Source organism: Podarcis bocagei (genome assembly GCF_964188305.1).
Source record: "Podarcis bocagei genome assembly, chromosome: 6".
NCBI lineage: Eukaryota > Metazoa > Chordata > Lepidosauria > Squamata > Lacertidae > Podarcis > Podarcis bocagei.
Window position 1 is genome coordinate 81,251,210 of NC_138130.1, and position 19,923 is coordinate 81,271,132.

Here is a 19,923-nt window from a genome sequence, read left to right on the forward strand (position 1 = left end):
TTTCCTTGACATCTGATGGGAGGGTGTTCCACAGGGCGGGTGCCACTACCGAGAAGGCCCTCTGCCTGGTTCCCTGCAACCTCACTTCTCGCAGTGAGGGAAGGCCCTCAGCGCTAGTCCTCAGTGTCCAGGCTGAATATTGGGGGTGGAGACAGAACAGAGTACAAGGTTCTGTTCAATAGATTCCAAAGCAGAGGATAGAGAATTGAATTAAGTTAATGAGGGCTAAGCATGTGGACCTCATCCGCTAGAAGTCCTTGAATGGATTTGCCAATAAATCAACCACTATATATGTCTAAGCATGAGTATTTGCATAGCCAGTAAAGGTAATTTTGATGGAAAGAGGCTTCCCCCACTGCTTATTGTATATTAATAGAAGCAAGTGTATGTGGCAGCCTTGAGGGATGGGCATAGGAATGGGACACACATGGTGGGGCTGTGAGAAAGTAAAGACCTTCTGGGGGTATATTCATGAGGAATTAAAGAAGATGTTTAAAATTTCGATAGAAAAGAAGCCAGAGGCGTATTTATTAGGCATTTTAGGCAAAGACATACTACAGGATAAGAAAAGATTATTCTTATATGCCACAGCCGTAGCCAGACTATTACTTGCTAGGAACTGGAAAGGGGATACTATCCCCACAAAGGAAGGTTGGATAAATAAACTATGAATTTATAGGATTAGCCAAACTAGCGGCAGCCATAAGAAATCAGTCTAATCAGAATCTAAGGAAGGAATGGCAATGTTTTGAAGATTATATGAAGAAACACTGTTCTAAAGAAAACATATTGATATGCTTAGAACAAGTATGTAAAGAGGAACTAAATCAAGGTAAACTTATTAATAGAAATAAAATAGTCAACATAAGGACACAATGTAAATAAGAGTATGCAGTAAAGAACGTCGAGTTGTGGTGGAGGAAAGCCACATGGGTGCAAAATATAGTTGTTTATTAGTATACATGAGTTCGGGTTTGGTAAAATATGGTTTATGAATTGTAACTATGTCTTTCAGTTTCTTTCTGTTTGTGAATAATAATAATAATAATAATAATAATAAATGTGTATCGGGGGGGGGGGTAGTTGCCAACAATCTCCAATCCCCGACCCTAATGCCTTGGATTATCATCTTGAAGAATCCATGTGAGGATTGACAACAGTCCCTGTGTAGTTTTGGCATATAAATCACAGCGCTAGAAGTCCCTGCCCCAAATATTCCACTGTTAATTTATTTGATTTACAGTTGCACTACATAGCCAACTGTGGGTTTTTTATGTTTACAAATTACCCTGAAATAAATGGATATAGTGTGGTATTAAATAAGCAACTAAGCAATTCCCAATTTTTATTCTCTGACAGGGACATCAAGTGTGGCCCGAGCATGGAGCGCAACGTTTGACGAACTCATAGGCAAGCATATTGGAATGTTCTTCCAACAGTACATGTCCATGAATGCTCCTGGTATTCTAGCAAAATATCCAGACGTCTTTTCTGTTTTCATTATCCTGATCTTAACAGGTAAGACAGAGAGAGAAAGCTGGTTTGGGAAGTTTTTCTGGACTAAGAATTTGTTGTCCTTCTGCATTCTCTTTGTTGGCAATCCCAGGAAGAGCAAACCCCTAGCCTTGTTTTCAAAGCTGCTTTGTTGGCCTCAAGTGTCAGGGTGACCTATTGGAAAGCTAGCAGAGTTAGGACTGCAGCAGCCACCTTCCCTTGGAAATTGCTTTGATAAAAGAAGGGCGCTGTAGGCGCTTTAGTGGAAATGGGTGTCAGGCAGCAACAATGCTTCTTACCGTAGAGGAGGAGGCAAGCTGGGAGTCTTCAAACGCTGCAGAAGAACTTGGATTCGTTAACTTCAACAGTCTGCCAATTCCTTTAGAGCTCCAGCCAGGAAGATGTGGGGAAAGAAGACAGGGCTGCCATCATGCTGGTGGATGGCTGTTTATCTTACAACAGTCAAAACACTGAAACGCTGTATGGACTTTATTTATTTAGTGAGCGCAGAATTTATTCTTTTAAAAAAGGAGAAACCACCCAGCCTTGAAGACGCATGCAAAATGTGCTGGATATGAAACTGCACAAGCTAATTTTCTCCCTGGTATATTTTGGCATTTGTCGAACAGTGGCCCAGTTGAACTTGTGAGTGGATTGCTATTGTGGAAAATAAAAGCCTCCAAAGTCTGTTTTTTTATGCCTGGAGCTTCTTGTGTAGGCCCTCTAGTTTGTGGCCATATGCAGCGTTCCCCAACCTAGTGCCCTCCATGTGTTGTTTGACTGCAGTTATAACCATCCCTGACCACTAGTTATGCTGGCTGCGGCTGATGGAATTTTATCTAAGAAAGTGTGGAGGGCGGGAAAAGCCTCTGTGGAGGAGGAGTTACAGCAGTAGCTTCCAGGCAGTAGCATTGCTGCCATTTTCCAGGAGGGACGTGGCCAGGACTGAAGAGATGCCCTGGAGGAGACAATTTGATGCTCCTGCTGGTGCACCCAAGCAGCCCCTGTCTGGCCACTGCCTTGCCCCATCCTCCCTTGTTAAGTGGCAAAAGCACCACTGGCTTGGAGACACTTGCTGTGGCTCCATCCACTGGTTGAGCCACTCCTGTACCAGGTTAGAGAAAGCTGCCTTGGAGTTGCAATGTTGCCTTCAATGTGGGCGTATTCATAGCATACCACAATGAGTGAAGAAGTCAATTGATTTGTCCATTCAGAGTACTGTCTAATACTCTGAATGGGCAAACTGGTTGACTTCTTCAATTGAATTGGCCCTAAAAGGGTCAAACTAACCCAACATTTCTCTAAAGTCCCATATTTAATTGTTAAAAACTCTGTAGATTGTTTCTGTTTCTCGAACCTCTCGGGAGATTTTGTTGATTTGTTTGTAACGATTTATAAACCGCTCAATATTTTCACAGTATTTAAGTGGTGTACAGTTCTTTTAAAGAAACAATAATGCAGCCTAAAACCATTAAAACGGGGATTAGGGGATTCAGACATACAGATCAGGTTCTGATTGTGCAGGTCACGGAAAGCCTGGGCAAAAAAACCAAGGGTGGAATTCGTATGCCCATCTCCTCCGTAATTTCTGTGGGGAAGGATGTTTATGACTTCAAGACTGTATTTGCTTGTAATGTCTGAATCGAGCCTTGGGGCAACTCACTGTGCTAGAAAGAATGTAACGGGTTAGCAGCATGGCAAATTGTGCACCCATGAAAGCGCTGATCTTTCCAGAGACAAAATACCTTTGCTGTTGATAGAGCTTGTCTAATTATCCACTGTACATTTTCTAGGACTTCTAACTTTTGGTGTGAAAGAATCTGCCATGGTTAACAAAGTGTTCACTTGTATCAACGTCCTTGTCTTGGGCTTTGTGATAGTGTCGGGGTTTGTGAAGGGATCGATTAAACACTGGCAGATCCCAGAAAACATCTCGGATCCTTCACACAAGTAGGTTCAATTTTATTTTAACATGCAGTAAGACATTTTGTAGGCTTATTTGCTAGAGTCCTTCAGAAATCAAATCTATGAGTCTGCCCCGATATTTCCAGTAGCAGAGGACTCCTCCTTTTACCATCTCCTATGAAACACTGTGAGGGTTCTCCTCAACCGTGCTAGGGCACACAGAGTGCCTTTTGTCTGCCCTGGCTCAGGACACTGGCCACTGCCCTGTTTCCTAGGATCAGAGCTTCTCTGCAGAGTTTGACTGCCAGGAGCAGGGTCTATCTGTGATGCTGCTTTTATATAGCACTGCTCTTCATGTGTGTTCATTGGCCCATGTTTTAAATGTTTGGATATACTGCTGCGATTGTTGTTTTTAGTTCTACTGTTGCATATCTTCTGTACATCTTCTGAGGCCCTTCTTCATGTGTGTCTTCCTTGAGAGGTCCGGAGGGTGGCAACATGAGAACGGGCCTTTTCTGCAGTGGCTCCCCCTGTCTGTGGAACGCTCTCCCTAGAGAAGTTCGACTGGCGCCTTCAATATACACCTTTAGGTGCCAAGCAAAAATGTTCCTTTTTAACCAGGCCTTTGGTTGATTTGATTGACACCCTATGCTCTTTAAAAAATGTTTTTTTGGGGGAGTTATTGGGTGGCTGTTTTTATTTTGGTTATGGATGTTGTGGTTTTATATTTTGATTTTATTCTGTAAACCACCCTGAGATCTGCAGGTATAGGGTGGTATATAAATTCTATTATTTATTATTATTATTATTATTATTATTATTATTATTATTATTATTATTATTATTATATTTCCGGAGGCAGTCCACAAATCCTTCTATAAATAAATATCTTGAGAGGTTGGTGATGTAATGCCGCCTTCCGTTCACGCCTGCTACTTTCACTTTCCTCTACTTTTAGGGAAACATTTCCTTTGCTTAGGAATAGTGGTGACAGGCGTATAGAGATGCTTTGCAATTTCATTCTGGGCTGTTCAGTAGAGTCCTTCTAAATACATCTGTTGGGCATTCATCACCCAGCCTTGCATAACTGGATTTAGGAGTTGTTGCTCGATTTACGTAACAATGCCTCTTGGCTATGCTTGAGTTAATTAAGCATGTCTGTGACGTTTGGAAACAGAATATAGGCCTTTTAAACTGGATGAGACATGGAGCTTTTGAAAAGAAATGGGTCCATCCAGGAGACAGAACGTTTCTCCATATGGATTTCGCGCAAGGGCTAGCCTCTGTAAGTGTTCAGAACCGTGGTTGAACCAGAATGGGATGGCAGAGTGAGAAAAGGTGTTGCTCCACTCGCTATTGACTTTGGCCCTGCCCACAGCCAGCATGTGGCTATGATAAGTCATTGCTGGGGAAATTATGGGGGAAAGTTTCTCTGTCCCTGTCAAGTGACTGAGGGTGGAATACAATTAAGTGGCCATTGCTTAATTGGAGTTGGCACTTTCAACCAACTTGCTAGTCTTTAAGGAGCCACAATTCCGTTTTTGCAGGGCAGAATTGTTCAACACAAACAGTTTGCGTATAGATTGTTCTATGCAGCACAGAGCCAAAGCACTCTGCTATTGAACGCACAAAGAAAAATAGTAAAACATTGAGCCTACTTGGAACAAAAGGAACTAGGAACAAACGCTCTGGCAACTGCATATGATTATTTTGGGCGTCGTAGTGAAGGCCTTGCCAGGCTAAAATTATTGAGGACACATTCAGTACAGAATTAGGGTCCAAGCCAGCTTTCCCCAACCTGCTGCCCTACAACTCCCATCAGCCCCAGCTGTGCTGGCTGGGGCTCTTCTAGCCCTAAACCTCTGGAGGGCACCAGCTTGGGGGAAGGCTGGTCTAAGTGAAGAACTTCTGAGGTGTCCTTTTGATTTTCTTGCACTGCACTTTGTGAATTTAAGCTCTGTATCCTTTGGCCAAAACCTCTGAAGAAGCAGTCAGATGTTTCAAATCTTCTCTGTGACTTACAAAGTTTTGCTAGATTTAACAAGAGGAAATCAAAAATTCTTTTTGAAAAAAAGCTTCTGAATGATTTCAAAAACATTTCGCAAATAAGCCTAAATGTTTTGTGGTTGCTGTTGTTGATTAATGATGATGATGATGATGATGATGATGATGATGATAATAATAATAATAAATCTCCATATAATAACAAAATGTGTTACTCAACCCTATCTGTGCCTACTTGGAAGTAAGTCCCACTAATTTTAATATAATTTCCTGTGTCCACTGGGAGTATTATAGCCTTTGTGTGCTGTGGTTTGTGATGATCTCAAATCTACAGGTTTTGTGCTTTTAGCAGGGTACAGAACCCCCAAAGTTTCTCTACCAATCTACAGTTCTCAAGATTCATTAAGGGACGCCACGGCAGTTAAGCTGTGCTGGATTGGACCCAAAATCATGTCCGATCTAGTATCCCTTTTCCTATAGTGGCCAGTCAGACACCTGTGGGAAGCCCAGATCACGACATGAGGGCAGTAATCCTCACCTGCAACTAAAACTGGTGTAAAACCAGCATACATCTCTACTATAGATGGACCATTGATGTGTCAACTGCATGTCTTGTTGGAGGCAATTCTTCCTCTTGAAATCATCAGTGTGTTGCAAACTGTCCTTTGAATCTACTAGTCTTGTTGAGAGGAATAACCTACATCTCTTGTTGCCTGTTTTTAGTGAAACCATTCCAGAACATGGTGTTGGTGGGTTTATGCCCTATGGATTATCTGGAGTTCTTTCGGGGGCAGCAACATGCTTTTATGCGTTTGTGGGATTTGACTGCATTGCCACCACAGGTAAGGACCCAGGACTCACAGTGAATAAACACTGTACTTCATTATGAATTCTGCCCACAGTTCGGCCTTCTTTGTATGTGGCTGATCATGAGATCACAAAGATTGGGGAATGGGGGCCAAAGGAAAACGTGGCAGTTCTTCCCTCATTAGCAAAGTTGTGTGTGGACACCTATAAGCCGCGGCAGTTCTGTAAAGAGGAATGAAAGTAATAGCTGAAGAACCTCTAGTTGATAGATTGTCTTTTAACTAATTGCTTTTGTTTACCAAATGTACTTTCTGTACAAGGGAGCCCTTTTAAAGATCAGAAGGTGATAACTTAACAAAGAACAGTCACTTCTTGTTCACCCACTCAGTGTTTGGGGAAAGGGATTTTTTAAAAAAATGTTTACATTAAATTTGTGAAACAAGCAAAACAGGTTTTTGATTCTGTTCTCCAAATCGGCTGCCTTTCTGTGGTCGTGGCTTTAAACACTCCAGCCATGCTTGCACACAACAATAAGCAATATTGCACAACAATAAGCAATATACTTTTTGGTACACATATGGAATCTCTTTCCATAAAGCTAGCAACCTGGCTGGTTTTCATGGCTAAGTATCTCTTGAGTACAATTTCAGTTAATTTAATTGTACTGAGCTGTAGCCAATTTCAGAGTAGACCATTTAAACAGATGGATATGTCTAATATTGGTCCATTGATTTCAGCAGGTCTTCTGCGTCAAACTACTGGGTAAAGCTCACTGATTATATCATGCAGCTGCCATGGAGAGTTGATAAGTTAAGGGCTAAATGACCAAAAATGCCTAAAATATTTGAAGTTTGACCTTTTCTTACACCCCAAGGCTCTAGTCTGTCTCCCTGTCACTCTTCCTCTTCCTTCCTTCCTTCTAGTCAAGGTCGACTTTGGTTTCAGTTCTGCCAACTTCCTTGTGCAGTTTAGGCCACTGGGACTTGGTTCACACATCACATTAAACTATAGTTGAAATAAATTGTGGCTTAATGTGAATGAGCAGAGTTCTTGGATACCATTTGTGGTTTTATGGGAGAGGAGCAAACCACAAGTCCAGGTATGGACAACATGACAAGCCAGGCTATGGCTTGTTTCTCAGCAGCAAGGCAGTAACAGGTGAAGAGTGAAGTGTTGGGTGATTTTGACAGCATACACCAGTTCAGTGTTTCCACTGTGTTCTTTATCATAAGAATGCAGTAAAAGTGAACTACTCACACACTGCAAGATTCAACAGGCGCTCAATGCAGAGTCCTTTTCTGGGAGGAGATTTAGCCTTACAAGTCTATAATGTTAGGTGGATTTAAAACTAGCAAAGTCCTGTAGATCCACATTAGATGTTAAGGGTTAGACTGTGGGTTCAGCAGAATCAAATGGTAAAGTGTAACCCTCATTCTGTATGTGATCTCATGTTTGCATGAATGCCTCCTTGCGACACAAACTTCATGCATGTCCTGTGTCTGGTCTTTTGTAATGGAGATGATCAGAACTTACTAAGTTGTGCATGATAACTTGACCTCTGATGAGTTTATCTCCAGGTGCATAATTATAACCAATTATGCTTTTTTGAGCTGTATTCTAGATGCCTATGAAGCGTTAATCTCTTAATCTGATCATAACCCCTCTTCTGCAATATGTAAAAACCCACTTGCTTCTATATTTAGATATCATGCAATATGGTTGTCATTTTTTAAAAAGGCAGTTCCATCAACTGAATTAAATGCACATATTGCAAAATGTCAGTACAATTACACTTTTTTAGGTACTGAAGGAAATAAGGTTTCTGTTTAATTGCTTAATAGGTTACATGCATATCCGAAGAAGAGTTCATTAAATTTCTTTCTTATCAAATTAGTTTGGGGAAGAAAGGATTCGGTACATCTGTGTGACAGGCGCAATAGCAGTCACCTCAAGGAGTTCCAGATTGCAGTCATTATTATTTGTTTCAGCCTTGCTTGATTATCGTTGTGCAGTGCCATCCTGTACATGTCTAGTCAGGAGTAGTCCCCATAGAATTCAGTACGACACTCCCAAGTACATGTGCATAGCATAGCATTCATAGTAGACCATGCCAGCCAATCAGTTGAATTTTGCACAGTCTGAGATAAGGGTTAAGAGCTTCCTTTGAGAGAGGACTCTGCATTTTATTCTCACTTTCTTTCTCCAGTTTTATTTTTGTTTAGATTAGCTTCCTTTATCTTATTGTATTATAAAGCTGTAATAAAACCTTATTTTTTAATAAAATGCACAGTAGATTTTTGCTGTTGACCATCATATGACCCACAGATGAATGAGTTCACTGAAACCCTTTTTTAGATGATTGTGTTCCCTTAGAATGGGGGTGGGGGGTGGGCAGAAGGTAAATTTGGATTTGCCGATATATCTGTTGGCAATTTACTGAAGATTGCCAAGGATTTCCAACTCTCTGTTGTTTCACAATAGCAAGTGAAAATGGATGGGGGTGGTGTGGAAAGCTGGTCTTCAGAATCTGTACTAATCATTTCTCTCTCAGCCTCCATGAACCCCACTTGCAAAATAGGAGCATAAATTAGTTGCCATTGGCCATGTCTTCATGCTGATCTACTGCACCTCAGTAGATTTGTATTGCCTTAGTTAATTGCCTTAATTATTAGAGACACCATTTTGCAACTGTTCCTCTTCTCCCTCTGCCCCCCAACATCACCACCCTTGTTTTGCACCCGGCACCAGCTGCTTATGGTAAAAAACAGCAGCACCCAAAGTAGATCCCACAAGGCTAAATTTGCCTATCTGCACCTTGGAAGATCTTAGGTTCCATTAAAAAATAAAACATGTTTAGCTCTCATAGTTGATAAATATCAACAAAAGTTGTAGAGTGGAGAAAATGTCTTGGAAAATATATTTTTTTCATATTGAATTTCTTATAGATGATGTATTTTGTTACTGTGAAACAGTTTGGGACACCTTGATAGGTAAAGCAATACAATGTAGTATATATACACAACTATAATAAAGCTAAAAATTTGACTGCAAAATAATATTTTAAAGCACAAGAGAGGAAATGGCATCTTAACAAGTAAACAGCCCCTTCAAAAACTCCCTGCAATTGAAGCTTCTTGGCACCCCTTGAATTGAGGGAGAATATAGGTTCAGCTCCCCCCCCCCCAATTATTTCATCAGGTTGCAAGGGGGAGATAACGACTAAAAGAAAGGATTGATTCCATTCATTGTTTCTGTAATAACATTTTCAGTCTTTGTGGCTGTTTTCTTTTCGTAGGTGAGGAAGTGAAAAATCCCCAGAAAGCAATTCCAATAGGAATCGTTGCATCGCTTCTGATTTGCTTTGTTGCATACTTCGGTGTGTCGGCTGCTCTTACCCTCATGATGCCTTACTACATGTTAGATAAAAACAGCCCCCTGCCTGTTGCTTTTAAGTATGTGGGATGGGATGGTGCAAACTATGCAGTGGCTGTTGGTTCACTCTGTGCCTTATCCACAAGGTAAGATGCTGGGGCTTCCTTTGCTACTTGCTCACTGGGGTTTGTGCTCACCTGCCCTGTTGTTCTAAGACGTAAATGCCCAGAATACAAAGACCCTTTGAGATTGCTTGTGTTCGCCTTGGTCTCAGTTCACAATATCATAGATGCAGATTGTGGGGAGGGAGGGGAGAGAGAGAGAAAGGCTTTTAAAAAATCCCTTCCATGATAGGTGAAGGATTGTAGCTCAGTGATACAGGAGTGCTTCATTTGCCTGCAAGATACTCTGTCCCTGTAATCTCCCAGCAGTGCTGGGGAAGAACCCCGTCTGAAAACTTTTGAGATCTTCTGGTGGCCAGCATGGATGAATGTTCTTCCACCTTGACTCCCCAGATGTTGCTGAACTACAGTTCTCATCATCCCTGGCCAGTGGCTAAGATTAAATATATGGGTGACCCAAGGCTGAGGAACACTGGCATAGACAATTCTGAGCTAGAGGGTCACTGGTGTGACTCAGTCTAAGGGCAGTGACCTAACACCAGCCTTGTTATGGAGTCAAAAATGAACCATTTCTTTGTAGGAGTTTATATGGCTCAGCTGATATGGCTGGCTAACTGGGTTTAGAATAAGTTGGGATACCTGATGCGTCTAAAGCTGTTTTGTGCATCCTGTGGCCCTTGGGAATGGGAAGGAAGGAGAAACATCCAGATCTCGCAACTGCAAGATGGCAAAACTTTTCCTTTGTCTTCCATTGCTCGATAAATTACAAATCCCTTCTTTAGGTGCTGGTGTTGGTTTCCTAAAGAAAGTAATTTTCCTTAAAGTAGAGATAAAGACTCTATTGCTAGATTGTTTTTGTAGTGACGGTTTGCCTCGTGAATGCAAGATGAGCTTAGCTTATGCCGTTGTCTCTTTCTAGTCTCCTTGGGTCCATGTTTCCAATGCCAAGAGTTATTTACGCTATGGCAGAAGATGGACTACTGTTCAAATTCTTGGCTCGTGTTAATGAGAAGACAAAGACTCCGATGATGGCTACAATAACCTCGGGAGCTATTGCAGGTGAGACCCCAAGATCCGTGAAGAAAGGACTGAGTAGCTAATCCTGTTTTAAAATGAGCAAATCGAGCTAACACCCCAGTCCTCAGCACATTCTCATTAGTTCCTCAAATAAAGCACTTAAGTGTTATGCAAGGAGACTGCCGTGTACTTTCTAGAGTTTAGTGTTGCGATTGCATCTCATCTTGGAATTGCTTCAGGCAGTTCCTTTGTCTGTTGCATCATGCAAAGAATTGGATCAGGATTAAAACATACCCACATGTGCTCTTACTGTTTTTTGCTGTTTCCTCTGCCAAGCGGAGCCTCTGTTTAATAAGCAGCCTTCAACAGACTGCTGCTGTTTGTGAAAACAGGACGAGCAAATCTCTTCCGGGGTTTAAATGCTCTTTTTTTGAATGCTGGCCTTGGTATTCATATTTATTTGTGTGGAAAATCAGGTTTCTAAAAGTCACAGGGTGCTTGAACAGATACAAAATGCCCCCTGCTTTAGGAGCAGGGTCTTAGGGCAAGAAGAAGAGCTGTTGTGGTCATCTCCACTGCCTTCTCTTACGCCTTTATTTAACACTTCTTTAAACGCAGTGCAAGGCACTGGACTCCTGTCTTTCTCTTGGGTTGCTTGGAATGAAAGTATGAATAAGGAGTGAACTGTCATGGCTAATTAGTCTTATATATGAAATGGATTTACCCCACTGCATTATCTGTCTCTTCTTTGTCTCCCACCAGCTGTCATGGCCTTTCTATTGGACCTGAAGGATCTTGTAGACCTTATGTCCATTGGGACGCTTCTTGCTTACTCCTTGGTGGCTGCCTGCGTGTTGGTGCTAAGGTACAGCACAATGTTTCTGTGTTACGGTGCAGAGAAGATGGTTCTCAAGTGTTCCAGATGTTATTTATTTAAAAATTCCAAAATGGGGACAATAGTGTGTGTGTTTTTTAGGCCAACCAAAACATCATAATACAGTGTGCAAGCTTCAGAGCTGTCCTGAACTCTTCATCAGACTAGTTCAGGGATGTGTCACCTTTTTGTGTCTCCCCCACCCTGCAATGCCACATTCACCCTTGGCCCAATCCTACAGCTTGTAGGTGTGACCAGTGGGCCGTGCTCTTTCCTGCTGGGGATACTGAGCAATATTCTAGACAGCCACTGGCTTAGAAGATTTAAGTGGTATTTAGCAACCCTCTCCTTCAGGGTCATTGTTTCCAATGCCCGCGAATCAGTTTGGGAAGAAAACGTATTAAGTGAGACTCTCTTATACAGTGGTACCTCGGGTTAAGTACTTAATTCGTTCTGGAGGTCTGTTCTTAACCTGAAACTGTTCTTAACCTGAAGCACCACTTTAGCTAATGGGGCCTCCTGCTGCAGCAACGCCGCCGGAGCACGATTTCTGTTCTCATCCTGAAGCAAAGTTCTTAACCCGAGGGACTATTTCTGGGTTAGCAGAGTCTGTAACCTGAAGCGTACGTAACTTGAAGTGTATGTAACCTGAGGCACCACTGTAGTTACAGGTGATAGGATGGTGCTTAATGTGTTCCAATTATTATTTTTTTCTTAGGTACCAACCCGAGCAGCCGAACATGGCGTACCAGATGGCTAGTACAAATGATGAGGCAGACAACAACGAGTCCGTGAGCACCAGTGAATCTCAGACTGCGTTTCTGCCTGAAAAGGGAGAGAAGTTTTCCTTAAAAGCTGTTTTCCGCCCCCAAAATACTGATCCTTCCAAACTCTCTGGGTCTGTAGTAAATGTCTCCTCCTGCATCATAGGTAAGAGTTGGTTTCATGTGTGCAATTGTTAATTTCTTATGGTCTGGCCTTTCTCTGGACATGTGACATTGATAATGTGGTTAGTTCTCTATAACACATGCAGCTGCAGCTTCGTTTTGTAAGGTTGACTTGCAAAACTCCCATAAAACGTAGCATATGGGTTTGTTTAAATATCGGGAGCCGCCACTTTTTTAGATCCTTTGCCAAGACCTAATTCTCCGTTAGAATTTTCTGGTGCCCTCCGGATCTAATTGTACAACAACTGACCACTGACCATGCTGGCTGATGGGAGTTGAGGCTGGTGAAGTATTCTGGTCCAACAGGACACCAGCTTTGGGGATGGTTAATAGAGAGTCTGCATACTTACGGCCTGTGAACTCTAGTTGCAGCCATCTAATTTTGTACACCCCAGTCTATATCAGAAGAATAATCCCCTGGGCTTGGAAGAGCATCAGAATATGGTTTTGAATGAGCAGCCAGAAATGAACTGGCATCCGTGTTGGCTGCGCATATAGAAGCCTGTAGGCTACATAGTGCCATGATAGAGCATCTGATTTACATGCAAAAGGTCCCGGGTTCAGTCGCCTACATCTCTACATAGAGCTGCCTGGAGAGCTGCTGCCAGTCTGAGCAGAGAACCCTGAGCTAGTTGGACTATTGATCTGACTTGGAATGAGTCAGCTCCCTGTGTTCCTTTTGTTGGATTGGGACATAAGATCGTACTGGTGGAGAGCAGAGTCGGAAATGGATTTGACCCGCCCACCAACTTGCAGCATCTATTGCTGAAACATATAGGAACAGGGGCAGACTTGCCCCAGAATTTTTGTGCACGTACAGATTTGGGATCAAAACTACAGAACCTTGCAACGTGCCGCTTCATTTGCTATGGATTTTACCGTTCTTGGCTTGATTTTAAAATTACTGTTGCTTTTGTATTCAGTCTTTCCTTCCCACCACCAAATCAGCGCGGCAAACATTTTTTCCATGCGTCTTGTTGCCAGGTGTTCTTATCGTCACCTTCTGTAGCTGGACTGTCCTTGGCAAAGATGCTCTGAGGAACGGGACCCCGTGGGCTATTGCTCTGCTTGTGGCCGTTTTCCTCCTCTGCTTCTTCTTCACAGTGGTTATCTGGAGACAACCTGAAAGTAAAACCAAGCTCTCATTTAAGGCAAGTGGTCTGCAAGGAATGGGCTGGGGTGGTTGTGGGTGGGGGAAGCAGTCAGAGTCTCTGTGGGCTCCATGCATGGAAAGAGAGATTAATGGAGGTTAACCTGCTTTTCCTAGAAGGGCAGGAATTAGCAAGGCATGGGCAGGGGGAGAGGAGGCACAGAGCAAACTTTCCCACGCAGATTGGCTATGTGCACCTCCAGCTTGACCTTCAGCACTCCCGATATTCCTTTCTTTTGCTTCTCATCTGGCAATCTGTCTATTTATGTTTAATAGCGGCCAGGCAGAGGGTATGCAAGGCTGCATTTCTTTTTTTGGCAATCTCAGCGTAATCTCCAAAAGCACCAGCTCCACACTTTGAGATGCAGCCCCTGGAAAGGAGCTCTTCTTCTCTCTTCTCACTGAGCTGCAAAAAAGGAGGGGAAAGCCACACCAAACTTGTATTTCAGCCTTCTTACTTTCTACAGGCTTTTAAGCCTGAAAAGGTGGTGGTGGGGATTTTTAAGTACCCTTTGCTTTTTCTCTCTCTCTAAAGAAAAGAGAGTACCCCAAATACCCCTCCCCCAACTAAGTACTAGTTTTAAAATTTATACATGGCTTTTCCATTTTTTATTTTTTAAAGCAAAGGTCCCAGGTGATGTGAAATAAAATGGTAAAGCCAAATGCTCCAACAGCACCTGGAAGGCAAAATTAAACTAACAGCAGAGATGAATTCCATTTCCAGAGGAACTTCCTGGATGATGCTATTGCTCTTGTAAATTGCTAATGAATTTTTTACAGGGCCAATTTTAGGTACCAGCTGAAAGCAAATGATATTCTCATATGCCCCTCCATTGGCAATGTGATATAGCAGGCTCAGTCGTCACAAACGGATTGTGCAACCACACATCAATAACATGGTGTTGGGAACTGGCTTGTCCCAAAATGCCACCCAGAGGCACAACAACCTGGTTTCTGTTCTTTTTCCAGGTCCCCTTTCTTCCCATCCTTCCAATCTTGAGCATCTTTGTGAATGTTTATCTCATGATGCAGCTGGATGTTGGCACGTGGATACGATTTGCTATCTGGATGGTGATAGGTGAGTTTGCAACTGGGTTTCTGACCATGCAGAATGATGGAATTCTTTAAAAATATATATATTCTAAACAGAAGGAAGTTGTGAACAGTGCTGCAACAAGATTTCATTGGTTCCTTAAACAGACTCCAAATGCCCCCTTCCCACTACTTTAGGGCCAGTCCTTCCAGAAGTCTTGTAGCACCATTCAGACACCAGTTTCTGCCTTCATCTATTTCCCACCATCCGTGGTTCTGCCTACTGCAAGTTGCTGCATCCTGCCGGGTGACAGGGCTGGGCTTGGTTCTGACCTTATATGTGGCATAACCAGATGGTGGTATTGCTGATTGGAAGACATCAGGCATTTTCAGTGGGAGAGATTAAACAGGCGTAATGCTTTGGCTTGTGTGCTGTCGGATGACTTCATGCTCTCTCCAACGCTGTGCCCCTTTACCTCCCTCCCTCCCTCCAGGTCTGCTTATTTATTTTACCTACGGCATGTGGCACAGTGTGGAGGCGTCTTACTCGGCACCGATGGATACAGAACGAAGTACGGACAACAACGTGGACAGTTGCAAATGATTGGCAGCCTGGTTCCGCTAAAGGACACCTGAGAGCATCCTCTACAGGGAAGGGTGCTTTCCTCTCTGGGACCCTGAAGTATTTTGTTCTGTGGAGTATCAGGTGGGCTTCCGTGTCCCACTGCTGCCCCTTGCAGCTTGCTTTTACCTTGGTAGTACAGTTATAAGGGATCACAAGGAAAAAGCCAGACCTCTGGCACACTTCCAACAACACTGTTATCTGATGCTGGCAGCTCCCCCTCCCTTGTCATAAGTATATTGAAAGATAACAGCTTATCAGTGTGCCAGTTCACTTCCAATGCTGCTATGAGACCAAGCCTTACAGAGGCCCTGCAAAGTAATTCCCCAGGTACTGTCCTTGGATTCAAGTGAAGCAGACTTCGTACCGTCTCCAAAGTCACCTGTGTTGGACCACAAAAACCAAGGGGCCTTGCCTAAATGAAAACAACACCCCAACCCGCCCCAACCGCCTGTGTGTTAGCAAAACACCCTGCCCCTTGCAGGACTGATCTGATTGAGAAAAGGACTTGGTGGTGTTATTTAATCATTGTACTTGACTTATTTTATGCAGGCAACTCCTGCGCTTTGAAATGCAACGTTGCAACAGTCTTCTGTAGGGTAGTGGCTTGCAGGCTGAATTCTATCTGTTGTGACACAAAATACTTCGTTTAGGCAGCTAACAGACCCTGCTGCTTTTACGAGAAAAGCTTCTAGCTCATGGTATAATTCTGTGTAGAAAAGTGGTTGCTTGTTTGTCCCCAGGGTATATAAATCTGCAAAATTAGGAGTTACTGGCCAGAGTTTAGTGCTTTCCCTTTCTCATCTTGCTCCTCTTCATCGCAAGTTTGTGAGGTGGGCCTCCACTGTCCCTTGAAGCTGAGAGAAAGCAATGTATGCAACCTTGAATTAATCCATTTCAGAGATGGGATTTGAACCCTGGCCTGCTAGGTCCAGCTCCCAACACTGTTACATTTTTAAATAACTTATTTTTGTGGGGAGGGAGCTTCTGCCAAACTTGGTTCTTCTGGTGCAGGGTAAGAAACAGCATTAGTTCATGGAAGATTTTGGACAAATGTGTCGTCTTTGAAGTCAAAACTATTGTGGCTTTTCACCTGTCCTGCGAGGGCTGGCTTTTCTCTAGAGAAGAGGGAGAAGCATGCAACACTCGGAAGCAAAAGGGAGTGTGCAGTGATAATTTACTGTGCTCAATAGACAAGTTCTTGCTCATGCAGCTGTATGGCAGTTTACCTTCTGAGTGCTGCTTTTGTGCAATGAACTCTTTGAGATGCCACCTTAGCCATTCTGAACTCCAAATAGGATTTTGCGCTGTTTCCAAAGAGTGTTGGCACAGGCATGCAGCTTGAGCGATGCCTCCTAATAATTAGCAGAAGCTTCTTGTGCTTCTAAAGCCATCTGTCAGCCTTCCTGTTGAGTGCGGGTGTGGAACTGAAGAAGGTTGGCTTTTTTGTACCTATGCATAGACGACCCCTTGGTAACCTGGGGCCAGCTGGCTGGGACGAAAGGGAGTTGTTGTCCAAAACCTCTGGAAGGCCAGAGGGTTGCCAAAGGATGGCATAGACAGAGAGCCACCTCTGTAAAAAGAAAAGGAAGAAAAAGCGGGTTTCCAAAAGAAACATCCAAGTTCATGCAGATCCTTGCTGTAGAAAAAAATCCATTGTAAATATTGTAGCTTATTATTATTATTTTATTTTATTAATATTATTATTTTTTCATTGCTGTTCTCTTGGAAACCTGATTTTATTTTTTATTTGATATTTATGTTTAGCCGCTTCATTTATTTGCCATTGAGGCAAATTGTGTGAACTTAGAAGAAGGGGAAATCTTTATTTTTCGGGAGGGTTGATCCTATTTTTATGTGAGGGATTTCTGAGGGGGGAAATGTTCCTTTGGGGGTGCCCCCCAGGTTCTGCTGTTTTGGTTTGGCACTTCTTCATTGCTATCGCTTCACCCTGCAACATCCCTTGAGGTCATAGGTACAGAAGGCCTGTGCTGTTGGGAGTTGCAGTATCTGGAGGGCACCAGCTTGGGGAAGGCTGTTGGGGGGGGCAGTATGAGGGTGACCTGTATTACGGCACATGGAAGACTTGATTAGCTGGTAAACAAAAGGCCACAAGTGGCCCTTGAGGTGAGCACGACTGATTCCTGGGCAGTGTACAAAAGATTCCTCTCCTGTGAAAGGGTTTCTCCTTCTCTCATTATACTAGAATTCACGGACATGAGATCAAGCGGGACGTTGTAAGATCCAGGACAGACCAAAGACAGTACTTCTTCACACAGCACGTCTTTGAAACCATTAATTTCACTCCCATAAGATTAGAGATGGGAAGGCCTGGGAAAAACCCGGAAAAATTGGGGGGAAACCCAGGATTTCCCCCCAAAGCCATTTTTCTGGGGGGGAAATGGCTTTGGAGGGGGGGAAATGGGCGGAAACCTGGTGTGAATAGTGAATAGTGAATAGTTTATTACGGTCATAGACCAGAAGAAAAGAAAAACATAAAAGGCAGCAATAGTTTACAAGGGAGTGATGGTGTCAATTAAAAGTTGTAAAATTATACATAAAAACAATACACATATACACACACACACATATACATACTCATATATGCACTACAGTATATGTATGGGCTTAAAAAAAGGGGGGGCTTATCCAGGGGTCAGATCTTTTACTTTTTTACAGCTAATGCCCTCCGCTTGATCGCGGCCGCAGAAAACTTGGCCACTTTCAGTGTTACTTCTGGGTTTTTATCTCCTAGTAGGATTTTCAGCCGCTGAGATTCAGATCGACCTGGAAATTTCTGAATGATAGGGGAGATAAACAGTAACCTGATATCCCCGTAAAGGTCGCAGTGTAACAGCACATGTGAAGCCGTTTCCACCTCCTTCAGACCACATGGGCAAACTCGTTCAGCATAGGGTGTGCCCTCGTATCTGCCCTTTAGTAAGGCAGATGGCAATACATCAAATCTGGTAAGGGTAAACGCCCGCCTATATTTTGCGATTTGTAGGTCCAGCAAATATGGGGTTAGATTAAACCCTTTTCCATAATCTTGGATAGCTGGATATTTATCTATCTTGCTCATATGGTCCTGAAGCTCTACATCTCCTATTCGCTGGCTCACCATCATTTTAGCCTTTTCAAAGCCTGAGGCTATGAGTTCTTGTGAGGAAAGCCCCAGGCCCCTCAATTTTTCATAAAGCGACAATCTCCATTTAGACTGGAATGGGTCTAGTAGAGTCAATGGAGCCACTCCCACTGGGAAAAATATGAGTTTTAGCCAGAAGTGAATCTTCAAGATCCATATCCTGGCATTAATAGGGAGTTGGCCAACCTCCAGCCTAATGGCAGTGTTAGAGACACAGGTAGGTAACCCTAGTAGGGAACGATAAAATTTAGTTTGTACAGATTCCAGGGACTTGAGTTTTTGACAATTAAATATCTGGGTGCCATACATCAATTGTGGAAGTATTTTTGCAACAAAGACCTGGGAGGCAGCAGGGACATATTGACCTCCTTTTCTGTAAAAGAATCTTATAATAGCTCTGGAAGATCTTTGCGCATTTACAATGGAATTCTTAATCTGATGGCACCAGGATCCCTTCTCATGTGTGTGTGTGTGTGTGTGTCCCCTCATTTTTCTGGTTTCTCCCCCAAGCCTTCCCATCTCTAATCTTATGGGAGTGATACAGCAACAGCCACTGACTTGGATTGTTGTAGAAGAGAATTAGGCAAATTCACGGAGGATGTGGTTTGTAGTAGCAGCTAGCCATGGTGGCTCTGCCCTGCCTCTGCTCTCAGAGAGAGCTGGGAATCTCAGGTGGGCAAAGGGCTGTTGTACTTGAGTCCTATTTGTAGGCTTCCCATAGGCATCTGGTTATTTTTTTAAATTAAATTTCTATACCACCCTTCATCTGAAGATCACAGGGCGGCTTGCAATATTACAGTCAAGAGATTTCATGTTTCCAGTATTCTCGAAAGGCCATTTGCCGATGGTAGCTTAGCCCTCTCTAAGGTTCCCTGTGCCTTTCTGGTTTTTATAGCAGCGATTGGCCATGGTGAGGACAGAACAGGCAGCCTGCTAGCCTGATCCAACAGGAACCATTTTGCGGTTCCTCTTAGCCCTTCCACATGTCTGACGGGCGGAAGCCTTCGTGTGTAGAGCTCTGCCTGCCCGTTCCCATAGATCCTGGAATTCTGCACAAACAGCCGTCCATTCCGGTCCAGGGTCTGCAAAAGCCTATGTGTCTGCAGTTCCCTCACCTCAGCATCTGCATTAATTCTTTCAGATTTGTTCCAATGGATCGGTCAATTTCTTCTCTGTGCCTTTTTAAAAGGCTCATTCTTCTACTACATGCTGTCTTGGAACTTCCAGCTTATCTAATTAGGAAGTTCACAGTCCCATGTTACAGAGCTTGTGGCTTAGTTGCGGCCTGAGCCCAGATCCCGTTATCAGTTGCTCCCCAGTTGTCTGTTGCGTACTCCCACATAGAAATCGCTTCTATATAGGCTTTGCCCGTGTGGAATTCCGTGTCCTCGGTTCATCTGTCGTCACCTTTGCCAACCTAGCACAACTTACA

The 19,923-nt window shown here is 43.2% G+C and overlaps 1 protein-coding gene across 3 annotated transcripts in view; it reads left to right on the forward strand.

Annotated features, from left to right (window-relative positions):
* The window catches only part of SLC7A1 (solute carrier family 7 member 1), a 37,585-nt gene extending 20,652 nt beyond the window's left edge, over positions 1 to 16,933 (forward strand). For 2 of the 3 annotated variants that reach the window (XM_081197955.1, XM_081197956.1), the window contains 8 exons: positions 1,360 to 1,518; positions 3,288 to 3,444; positions 6,127 to 6,245; positions 9,506 to 9,728; positions 10,624 to 10,763; positions 11,484 to 11,586; positions 12,314 to 12,525; positions 13,527 to 13,810. In XM_081197955.1, the coding sequence (XP_081054081.1) occupies positions 1,360 to 1,518; positions 3,288 to 3,444; positions 6,127 to 6,245; positions 9,506 to 9,728; positions 10,624 to 10,763; positions 11,484 to 11,586; positions 12,314 to 12,525; positions 13,527 to 13,795 (1,382 nt within the window). In that variant the 3' untranslated portion in view covers positions 13,796 to 13,810. Of the gene's footprint in view, positions 1 to 1,359; positions 1,519 to 3,287; positions 3,445 to 6,126; positions 6,246 to 9,505; positions 9,729 to 10,623; positions 10,764 to 11,483; positions 11,587 to 12,313; positions 12,526 to 13,526; positions 13,811 to 14,661; positions 14,771 to 15,218 lie in introns of those variants that run through there. The other variant, XM_081197957.1, reaches the window with a different exon arrangement.
* The last annotated feature ends 2,990 nt before the right edge of the window (positions 16,934 to 19,923 follow it).